General features: G+C 42.8%; 1 protein-coding gene across 5 annotated transcripts in view; it reads right to left on the reverse strand.

Moving 5' to 3' along the window:
• Positions 1-8,997, reverse strand: part of RBMS3 (RNA binding motif single stranded interacting protein 3) — a gene marked incomplete at both ends in the record, with an annotated part of 435,160 nt that extends 426,163 nt beyond the window's left edge. For 4 of the 5 annotated variants that reach the window (XM_080338489.1, XM_080338487.1, XM_080338486.1 and 1 more), the window contains one exon: positions 8,838-8,912. In XM_080338489.1, coding sequence (XP_080194615.1) covers positions 8,838-8,912 — 75 coding nt within the window. Of the gene's footprint in view, positions 1-8,837 lie in introns of all 5 variants that reach the window. The other variant, XM_080338490.1, reaches the window with a different exon arrangement.
• Between the last annotated feature and the right edge of the window lie 1,999 nt (positions 8,998-10,996).

Consider the following 10,996-nt stretch of genomic DNA (forward strand, 5'->3'; position numbering starts at 1 on the left):
TCACTAGAAAATGAGAGAACAGAAATGAAGACTGCATTTCCCATTATGCTTCTCCCTTCGTAAGAGCATCCATCAACTTGCACGATAACAACAAGCAGAATTTATTTATATGCATGTCCCCCAATAAAAGGTCAGAGACATGCGAGAAAGAAATAAGGATTTCAGCCTTTGTCTAAGCAAGAAGCAGTTCCTTCCCTTTAAAGCAAACTCAGCAGCAACAGCCTTTGAAGACCAAAAGGAGAAACAATTCCCAACCACATTAAGAAACTAACAAGTCCCTTATATGGCTAAGAATTGCAATGCCATTTTTTTTCTACAGCCAGAAAAATTAGAATGAGAGGGAAAAATAGAGCAAACTTTAAACAGGCAGTACTCTGAGCACCAGGGAATTCACACAGGCACATCATTCCAGCTTTAAGAACTGCCAAATACTTTCTTCTTTAAAGGGAAGGAGGACATTACACCAGGTGAGTCCCTGAAATCTAGATTTTAACTCTCCTGCTGTAACTATGGATACGTAGCTTTAAAAACCTTTTGTGATGTAGCGGTACATCGGGCTCCCTTATCTCCTCCTCTGGTGAAACGCCTCCGTGTGAAGTCCCCTCATCTCCCTTAACCTCGCAGGTCACCAACACACCACCTCGAGGTTTTGCCAGCTCTGGCACCATGTGTCCAAAACAGCCCTTTGCCCCCATCTACCGCACCTTCAGTCCTTGCCTCTCGCCCTCCCGCAACCCTGGGGTGACAGCGGCCAGCTTCTCACCCAGAAAGGGAACTAGATCGTGTCACACGTTGTTTCGAACAACCAAAGAGTTTCTCGCAAGCAAGTCAAACGGGAGGCGATGGTCGACCCAGCCCTGCCGCCTCCCACCGGTGCGAGGCTGGATGCAGAAAGGTCAGGATCCTGCGCAGCCTCCATGCTCAGCTTGGAGCAGCTCAGCCTGGCTGGGCTCTAAATATAGCTGGGCAGAGGAAGGGCTGCGCAAGGGGGTGGGGAAGGGAGAGGGAGAGGAGCCAAATGAACAACCAGTTAAATAAAATACCATTGTGCTACGGTCCACCTGTAAGACTCTCCCGCTCCTCTTTGCCACGCTCTGCAGCAGAGTATTTAGGTGCAGCTTCAGGACTCGGTCTGTCAAAGCAAACTCACAAAATAAGAACAAACTGCTGCTTGATTTATACTTGGGGAGGGGGGTATTCAAATCTGTTCAACAACTCTTCTTCTTGAATAAATCTGAATCACACTGCAGTGACATCACTTCCACTACATGACAGCCCATAAATCATCATCAACCACATGGTATCATCCATAAAACATGTGTCATGAAGACATCAATGAGGAACAAAATATCAGAGAGCTTTACACGATAAACATGCAATCTTATGCGTCTTCGGGCTTCTACTATGATCTATAAACATCAGGTGGTTTATTTCACTCATTTGCATTTGAATGAAGTCAATACAATTAACAGAGGAACCCTTACAGAAAAATCTGTCCAAACACTTTCATCTGCATAAATTTACCACAAATGAAACACTTAAAAATGTAAATATTTACTTCTTTTTTCTTCTTTTTTTTTCTTTTTTTTTTTTTTTTAATAAATGACGATGCTTGATACTGAGGTTGACTTAACAACAAATAAGCAGGGGGAATTTATTCCTGCCATGGTTGCAAGCAAGCAAGCACAGAAACAAACAAGGAAGACAAGGAGAAGGGAAAAAAAATAAAAAAGAAATATATATATATATATATATATAAAAAATATATTTGCATCCTAAAGTAGGAAAAAAAAATCTTTTTTCTCTTATTTGACACTGTAAGGCCTGAAATGTCTTTCCACTAACAAAAACTTCTAGAAGAAGAGATCAGACTTTGCTGTAAAGCAACAAAATCAGAAAGACAGTATGGCTGAGGGATCCAACAGGAGCCTCCGATCTGCAACTGGGGAGAGGACAAGCAACCTCTGCTTCCTCCTCCTTTTAGAAACACTGTAGCCTCTGAAAAGACCTACATAGAAAACTGAATTGTTTCAATTTTAAAGAGGCTACACAGTATTTTTATCTTAAGAATTATGGAAAGACAAGCAAAACCAGCTCTCTGCTCTACTCTTTTTGTGAATTAACCATGCTTTCTTTCTCACAGAAATTGCTAATGTTCATTACAGGCACTGGCTCCATGTGAGAGTTCTATGGCAGTTAGACTTCCACTATCTATAAATCATATCTCAACTGAAGCAGAGAAAGCAACAGACAGAAACGCAAAGTACCTGTTTTTTTGCTGATCATTCTCTAAATGTATACATCAGCATAAATAATATTAAATAGAAATTACAGCCACAGAAAACCCAAAATGCTGTTAAATACCAGATGAGGTATGTCCTCACCCACTTGCACAATTTAGAATCATTTTGATAGACAGTTCATTTCTTTTGTAATCTCTATTTTTTTTTAAATCTCCATATTGTTCAGCTGATTTGGTTTTGCCACAGGAACAACATGTGCTTTGTGGGCCTGATTCTGCCTTCCTGAATACAACTGAAACTCTTTCATCCATTTTTCAAGCGAAGCAGAACAGATCCCTCTCACTGTAACTTTTATTCAATATTATTGCTAATCAGCTACTTAAAATATTCTGTGTCATTCTGCATAGACACCATTCTCAGGCCAATAACCTGCTCATCTAGACTAGCCCTCTGCGTGAAAGCGTTTCCTTCTAAACTTCTCTCCATCACTCAATCTTGTCTATAGGAGTGGAAAAGCAACTGAGAAACATCACTACATAAACATTCACAATACAGGCTATGACAATATCCGAGTAAATCACTGTTCTCCATCTCCCTTCCCTGCCCATCTGCAGTCTTTGGTATGGAACAACTATATCATAAAAGCTCTTATTCACACATGCTTTTGATATTACACTATTTAATCACATACAGCTGTAGCTGATGAGACTGTTACAAAACACAATTTTAATGCAGCACTGGAAGCAAGTTCTGGAGACACATCAACCATTTTCCTCTACATAAAATTTCTAACATTAAAAGACTTTTCTTCAAGAAAAACAAAACCAAACCAAAACAAAAAAACACAACACACAAAAACAACAAAAATCCGCCTCTCTTCCTGGACACTCCGGAATGGGCTTGTTTGCAAGTGAACTTGAAGTCTCTGCCTGGAGTATAGATAGTGACAAACCCACTTCCCCCACACCAAAAAAATAATAATTAAAAAGCCCTGCTTGCAATTATATGCAAAGGGAACACTATCCAGGCTACTTACAGCAAGACCTGAAATGAACTCAGGCATTCTGCTTGGAACACATCTTTTCTTATCTAGTTTTTAATTCATGGAAATTTAAGAAATGACTGTCTGATAATTCTTACCAAGATACTTAAATTAAAGTGCAAATATACCATCATGCTTGCTTTGAAAGGCCCCCATGCATTAAAAACCAAACCAGTCCAGTTCTGAAGCATTGTACTTGACTTTCAAAGGTGCACCTCGTATAAGGCATTCTAAAGTATAACTTAACACACAATATTTGCCACAGTAAGATGCATGTAACCTAATCTGGCAAATGCTTGTACCTTCCATCTTTTGTTATGCAAGTAAAATACATGATTACAAAATAAATCTCTGTAGCATACAGTAATACACAAAGGTTCAAAAAGAGTAAAAATTTTAACTTTCCTTTCCAACAGTAGGGTTGTTGGGTTTTGGTTTGTTTTAAATTTAAACAGACTTGCATTGAAACAACACATGAAAGGAAGATCAACTACAAAATTCAACATTATTTTAATGTATATCATGGTGTCCCTTACAGCAGCAAAAGTATTTTTATCCAGACATGTAAGGATAAATGGCAAACAGAAATGGAAAACAAATGAGTTAACGTATTCCTGCATTTTCCAGAGAAACATAACTTCCTTATTGTTTAAAGCAACTGGCAAAATACAAGAGTTAAGATATTCATATTGCTGTCAAAATTACAGCCAGGCTTAAATATCTTTAAATGGTATTTAAACGAATTCGCTTGGATGCATTTAAAACACACTGCAATGCACTGAATCACACAAGGGCTAAGTGCGAATGAACTTCATTCCTCGAAATGCATTTCTCTGTTTGCAAGTGTTTGCCTTTACTTTGGCACGATCACATGGGCTCCAGCTAGACTTTTGAGCTCTGGCGGCAATCCAAGCTGCAGATGGTTGGAAATGCAGCCTGAAATCAGTGTGTGGTTGATGAATTACTCCTTACACCTGACCCCTGCTTCACACCAGGCACCAAACACAATCTGAACACTACCAGCCAGAGAAGCCCTGTCAGGCAGCTCCGTATCTGGAACACTTTTCTTCAAGGCCTTCTGTATGGCCAGATGGCCAAAAGGGGGGAATGCAGTAAACTCGCTAAACAGAAACGTGAGTGAGAAAAGAGCCCAGGACTGGTAGGTACAAGGTGAAGAGAGGCAAGAGTTTTGCGCTGATTCCAAAAATACGCCTTCTAGAAGAGGCTGATGGAGCAAGGAAGGAGGTATGCTCCTGGCATGCAACTGAAAGAGGTCCTTGATTCCTCCATGCCTTAAAAATGGCAAAAAGGAAACACAGCAAAACACGGATGCACACCCAAACGTGTACCTGTAACACTACTCTGTTAAGCTTAAATTCTTCTGAGTACACCTGTTTGAATTTCCTCAATTGTTTTTTCCTCAGCTGGGGCACGTATCTGTCACTTCACAGACGTGCTCATTAACCACTCTTGCCTGCGGGCCAGCCTGTGCACTTTTCACATCCACAGAGACAGGATTTTTATTCACGTCAGCATTGGGAAATCACACTTCTTCCTTTTGCATGTGTTTACATGTGCATCAGGCGTACAGTTGAAGAGCTATCATGGGTACAATAAATGCTGCCTCTCCACTTGGGGTATTTTTACCCCAAATGCAGGTACAGTGATTGTAAACCAAACAATTCCCGCTGGCAGGTAACTGTGGCACCTCCTCCTTTCGACTCAAGTGATTCAGGTTGTTTCAGTAGGCTGTTTGCACAGAGCGCTTACCCCAGCACTAGGTTTAATTGTAAGCTGCAGAGGACAAAGATAAAACACAGTATCTACTAAATTGAAGAGATTCTTTCAAATATATTCAAATAGTTCAGTTAAGATTTTTCGCCCCTGTTTTTCATATTATTACATGATATTTCATGGTGCTTTTAGTTTTGTTTTCATCTGTGCAAAACGGCAAAGAGAAAAGAATTTGCTTTGGCAAGCAAGAAACTAAAGAAAGAAATTCAGACCACAATGCAAGATTTGGCATCATTATTGTTTCGTACGCAACCATTTATAACATAGTCCTGTAAACCAGTTGTTTGAGTAATTATGCCATCAGCAAGGATGCAACTAAGAAAATTTACTTAAAGTCTCAAAATAAAATAAAAAACTACTGTATATTCTCATCAGATACACATGAGCTGAACCACCTCCATGCAATATTATTTGCAGCAAGAACACAAGACTATCCTTCACTTCCAACAAGAAGCAAAAACATTTATTCTGAAATAAACTCCTGGGACAAGCAGACTCTGCTCCCAGGATCTGCCTAAAGAAGTTCCAACACTGTACTTTCGAACTGCCATTGTCAAACAGCCTCATGCCACAACGAGAAAATAACATTGTGTCTTTCCTCAAACTCAATGCTTGTCCTTAAGAGACATGTTAAATTCCTTGCAATTGTCTCTTAAAAATGGACCTCCCCTCCACCCCTTTTTACTATTGGATGACAACAGGTTTGTCCAAACCTGCAATTAAAGTTTTAGCTTCAGTGGTGGCATCTGATATTGTAGGAGCACAAGCAAATGGAATAACAGAGCGTTGTGCTTCATGTTCCACAAAAGGCCATGAAACACTAAAAACTTAAAGCAATCAGACAAGCATATGGAATCCATTTTTTTTCTATTTATAATCCCATTACCCATATAGCTATTAATTTACACCACTTCTGCACAGCAACGTGCAGGCTATGTTAGAAGACACAAACGCAGAGTGTAGACCGAGACCTTGCGCAGCTCCGTGCTGCCCCGTGAGCAGGACGTGATGTACAGTAACGCGGCACTTCTCAAAGGAGAACTGAGACAACTTCACCAAACAAGCGAAGAAAAAGCAGCGCTTCACCCAGATACGCTGAGGAACACGCATTTCCAAACTTTGCCCGTTTAACCTGCTCCCACTCTGCGTTTCAGAAGCTGCATGCAAATGCCATAAGAAAGCCTAGAATTTCTTTCTTAATTACAAATGAATGCATCTCCCCCCCCACCTAGTGTGCATGACTATGAGCATAAAAACACATTCTTTCTGCAGAGCTGAATCCTACCATGCTCTGTACAAAGAACAGTTTCAGGAAAACAAAAAGCCGGAGTTCACAAGACAGCTAGACTCATACAGGGGTTTATTAATATGTGTTGCTGCAATAGGCATGATAAAAGATAAAGCTTTTCACCACAACAATGTTTGATTGCCCGACTATTAGCTTTAGACATACAATGGATCGAACTGCTTTAAAATGTCCCAGAAGCTGATGGCTAGTTTTAAGGTAACAAAATCCAGATGCTGCCTGTCTGCACTAATTTAAACTCTTAAGGTCTATAGAAGAAAAATACTTGTATGCCTGTGTATATATTTGTATTTGATATGTCTTTATTATTTAGGTTTTATGTATGCACTAAACTGTGCAGCAAGGAAAAAAATAAAAATTAATGCCTCATAAAATGTATCACCAATTGGAAATTTTACCTGTCCTTACAATAATAATGCATACGTGCAACGACAGACACACGTGACTTTTCACAGGGTTGATAATTTTATATACTGGCTATAAAAGTGCGTTTAATTTATTTTTTAAAGTATTGGGTTAAAAAAAAAAAAAAAACACGCAATGGTATGGAAAAGCTATTGTTGCTATTTTAATCTCAAATACAACGCTAATTTCCTCAAAAAGCTTATTTTACAAAGTTAAAACATTGAGGAAAAAAAAAATAAGGCGGAATAAAAAAATAAAAAAGAGACTGGCAAAACGCAAGCTACGTGAGTAAAAGGCATGGAATGTCCAATATTTCTCCTCCAATACTGGAGGCTATTGTTCTTTCAAAAAAATACCATCAATTGTTTCATGTCCTTGGCTTGCCAGGTTTTGAGGAATAGCATCAGTCTGCGTCCCTCAATCCCCCAAACAGTTAAAGCTATAGGCAATATTGCAGTCGAGCTAGTGACGGGCTGCTGCTGCAACAGCAACAATACACTCTGAATGGTCACAAAGGTAAAATGCAATTTGGATCGACCTTGAAAGGAAGAATAAAAAAAATCATTCCAAAATAGAAAATTAAAAAAGGCTAAATTTTCTACCAAAAAAAAAGAAAAAATCTGCACAATACACTGAATAAACAGGAGAGCGAAGAAGCAAGAGGTAACCCTGCCATGAATTACAAGGCTGTAATCATATTGAGTGGTTCTGGTGTCATCACAACTCCAATCAGCCTGAATCACAGTTTTGACAATTAGTTAATTTATATCATGCAGCAACCAGGCTACAAACATTAATGGGAAAATAATTTTATTAACAAGGATATATAACTTATCCTTTCAGAGAACTGCAGCCAGTTCAACGTGCTCCAAACCAGAAGTCTGGAGAAGTCAGCCTCCCCCATGGCACTTCACCACACACAGACGCACATGTCAAATGTCCCATGTGTTAAATTTGCCACCGAAACGCCATGTGTATGTAGCGCCATATGCACATATGTTCACCCTGCCTATTCTCCGCCCCCAAAGGACATTAGTTTATTGACTGAAACTGTTAATCTGTGGCTGTGAGGTCACACTTCAGAACAGTTGTGGTTTGGGGTTTTTTTTTAATTTCTTAAATTCTTTTCTTTTCAATATAGTGTCCTAACAGGGTTTGCAAACTTTCGTTTTTGGGATTTCTTTTGTTACTGTCCCTTGGTTACACAGGAAATCTTTTCAGAGAGCAGACCATTATACAATGGCATTAGAAAAATAAAGCTTTAATAGCTTTAATTAACTAACTCATGGCCAGGTAGCATTGACTTCACTCAGCCTCTTTAAGAGATGCAGGCCTGCTTTCCAGTCTGCTGGCATTTTAAAAAAATATAAAGAAAAAGAAAGTCCGCGCTTTAATACGCTCTCCTGAAGTGTCTACCCTCTATTTCTAGACCTTTTAAATGCAACAGAGTATAGCTGTATCATCCTCAATATTTAAGGAAATATTAAAATCAGTGCAATGCACTGAAACAAACTCCACCAGATTTACAGTCTGTTAGATCCAAGCTCTCCTCTGAGCTCCACAGCATCTCCTTCTCAGCTGATTAAAAGTTTGAGTTGCCACAGACAGCTTTTCTAACAGCAAAATGCTTTCAAGCTCCAAATACACTGTAGAGGTCACTGAAAGAGCCACCAAAACAGCATTTCGTGCCTGATGCTGTCCAGAGCAATCTTTATCCTATGCCATAATAAACACACTACCTGCCTGGTGTTACGATAGCGTTAACTGCACCGGTCTCCACAAACAATAAAAGGAATTAGCCGACGCCAACAGCCCTTGGGAAAAAAAAATAAAATTAAATTAAATTAAATAAAGAACTGAAGGCAAGGGCAGACAGTAACCTTCCTGCCTCTCTCACGCCTGCTTTCTGCCTACCAGCTCAGCTCTGCGTGACACCAAACCCGAGGAAGCGACGGAAAAAAAATCGCCAAACAGAAGAGGCGAGCCCGCAATTTGCGCCGCTCCACTCTCCATCACCCGCCAGGCGCCCGGCCCCGCCGTACCCTACCTTGGTTTGGAGATAGTGGGGGTAGTAGTAGGTGTACTGGGGGTACATTGGCTGCTGGTCCAGGCGTTTGCCCATGTAGCTGGAGTCCTTCTGGCTGGTGCAGGGAACTCGTTGGCAGGGTGTAGTGCCCCAGGGCCTTTCTTCCTCTCACGCCGCTATTCCTGACAGCGCGGGCGACGGAGTAGGCTGCCGAGACTTCCTCGCCGTCTACCGTGCGCTACTTCCAGCGCAGCCAAAAACGCTCCCGCACGCACATATATGTGTGAGTGGGGGGAGGAGGGGGGGCGTTCTGGAGGGGTGCGTGGGGGGTGCGGGTGTGTGTGCGCGGGGCTGGCTGGGTGGAAGCCCCCTGCCCGGCTGCCCGCGGCGGAGCAGCCCGCCTCCCCGCTGGCAGCACCGTGCCTCCGGCGGTGCCCGCTGCCCGGCGCGGGAGGGAGCGAAACGTCCTGCGAGAGGAGCCGGGAAGACAGTGCAACTCCAAAACCTCCGCAGAGCCGCTCGCTCGCTCGCTCTCCTCGTCCTCTCCTCGGCTCGCCCCGCTCTCGAGCCCTCCCCTCTCGCTCCCCACCCACCCCCCTTCCAACAACAACAGGGAAAGAAAAAAGAAAAAAAAAAAAAAGGAAAAATAAAGAAAAAAAAAGAAAATAAAAAAAAAGGGGGGGGTGGGGAGGGAAAAGCCTTCCCCAGCCTAGTTGTCGCTGCCTCCCTCACGGAGTGACATGGTGCTCAGGGCTCGTCCTGTCTTTCATTCAAACCCCCTCCGCGCCGCGCCGCCGGTGGGAGGGACCTCGGCGCGCCGCTCCCCCGGGAGGCCGGCGCAGGCCCGCGCGGCCGCCTCCGCGCCCCCGCCCGCCCCCGCGGCTGCCCGCGGCCCGGCCGAAAAGCCGCCCTGGACTCGGGGAATCCTAGCGCCGGGGGGTGTGTGTGGGGAAGAGAGGCCCCACAACGCTTTTCTTTATTATTATTATTTTTTTTTAAGGAACAGGCAGGGGAAGGTCACGGAGCCTGGGCGCCGAGCGGGGAAGTCGTCGTCTTCCCCCAGCCCCCCCCTCAGCGAACTGCTCCGTACCGTCATCCGGCGCTCGGCGGAGAGGCGACCCGGGGCCAGACATATTAAATACATACTTTGTTAGACCGCTTATATAAGACTTGGGTTTATTTAAAGTTGGAACAAAATGGAGGAAGAGGGTAAAGAGAGAACTCGCCCGGCCTGACTTAGGGGCGCCTTCAGCCAGACGTGTGAAAATACCACAGTGCCGCTAAAGTTACCCGCGGCTCCGTTTCCCCCAAAAACGGCCGCGCCCCCCTCCAACCCCGGCGGCAGCAGCCGCCCACCCCACGGCGTCCCCCCCGCCGCCCCCCGGGCCCAGGTGAGGACCAGGTGTGGAAGCCACAAATCCCAGGCGTGAGGGACCTGTGTCAGCACAGAGGTCCCAAATATTTATCCTTCAAAAGAAGAGTATGGCTTGCAACAGCGCTATAAATCACCAGTAAAAGTGCGTGAATAACAAAATGTTTCCTCTTGTACACAAATCCCAGCGTTTCTCCTTTTTTTTGTTAGTCACATATTCCTTTAACACGTCATCAAATTCCTGGGCCTTTCTACAGTGGCTTTGCCTATTTATAAATTTTTTTGGGGGGGAAAAAAAAAGTGGGACAGCAGTTTCTTTTTGTTTTTATTTAAATCATCAGTAGTATTGCAGCAGAATTGTCAGCTGCTGTATTATCAACCAAATTGCTTCAGAAAAAAAAAAAAGAAAAAGAAAAAAAATTATAAAAAGAATTTCTTTAAAGGGACACTTCTCAAGGCTGGTAGAGCTAAAATTAGACCTGCCAGCTGTGTTTTGGTTTGTGGGCACGTGCTTGAACATGACAGGAACATGGAAATATCACGCTTTACTCTGGCAGTTTGCTGTTCTTGTAAGCAGAGGGTTTTTTAATGGATTCCTATAGCTGCCCCATAGCCAGTTAGTTCACAAGCAAAAGAAAGCAGCTGAAAGAAATGGGCAGTACGGGAAGCCACGCACGTGCTCAAAATACTGCCTATGTATCTGTGTAGTATACACAGAGACACTGTGCTTTCATCTCCGGAATTAAGAATTATTAATTACTGGTATTTAGGTACCAGTCCTGTGCCATACAGTGGGAACAGCATGCCA

This window comes from Nesoenas mayeri (genome assembly GCF_963082525.1).
Source record: "Nesoenas mayeri genome assembly, chromosome: 2".
Lineage (NCBI taxonomy): Eukaryota > Metazoa > Chordata > Aves > Columbiformes > Columbidae > Nesoenas > Nesoenas mayeri.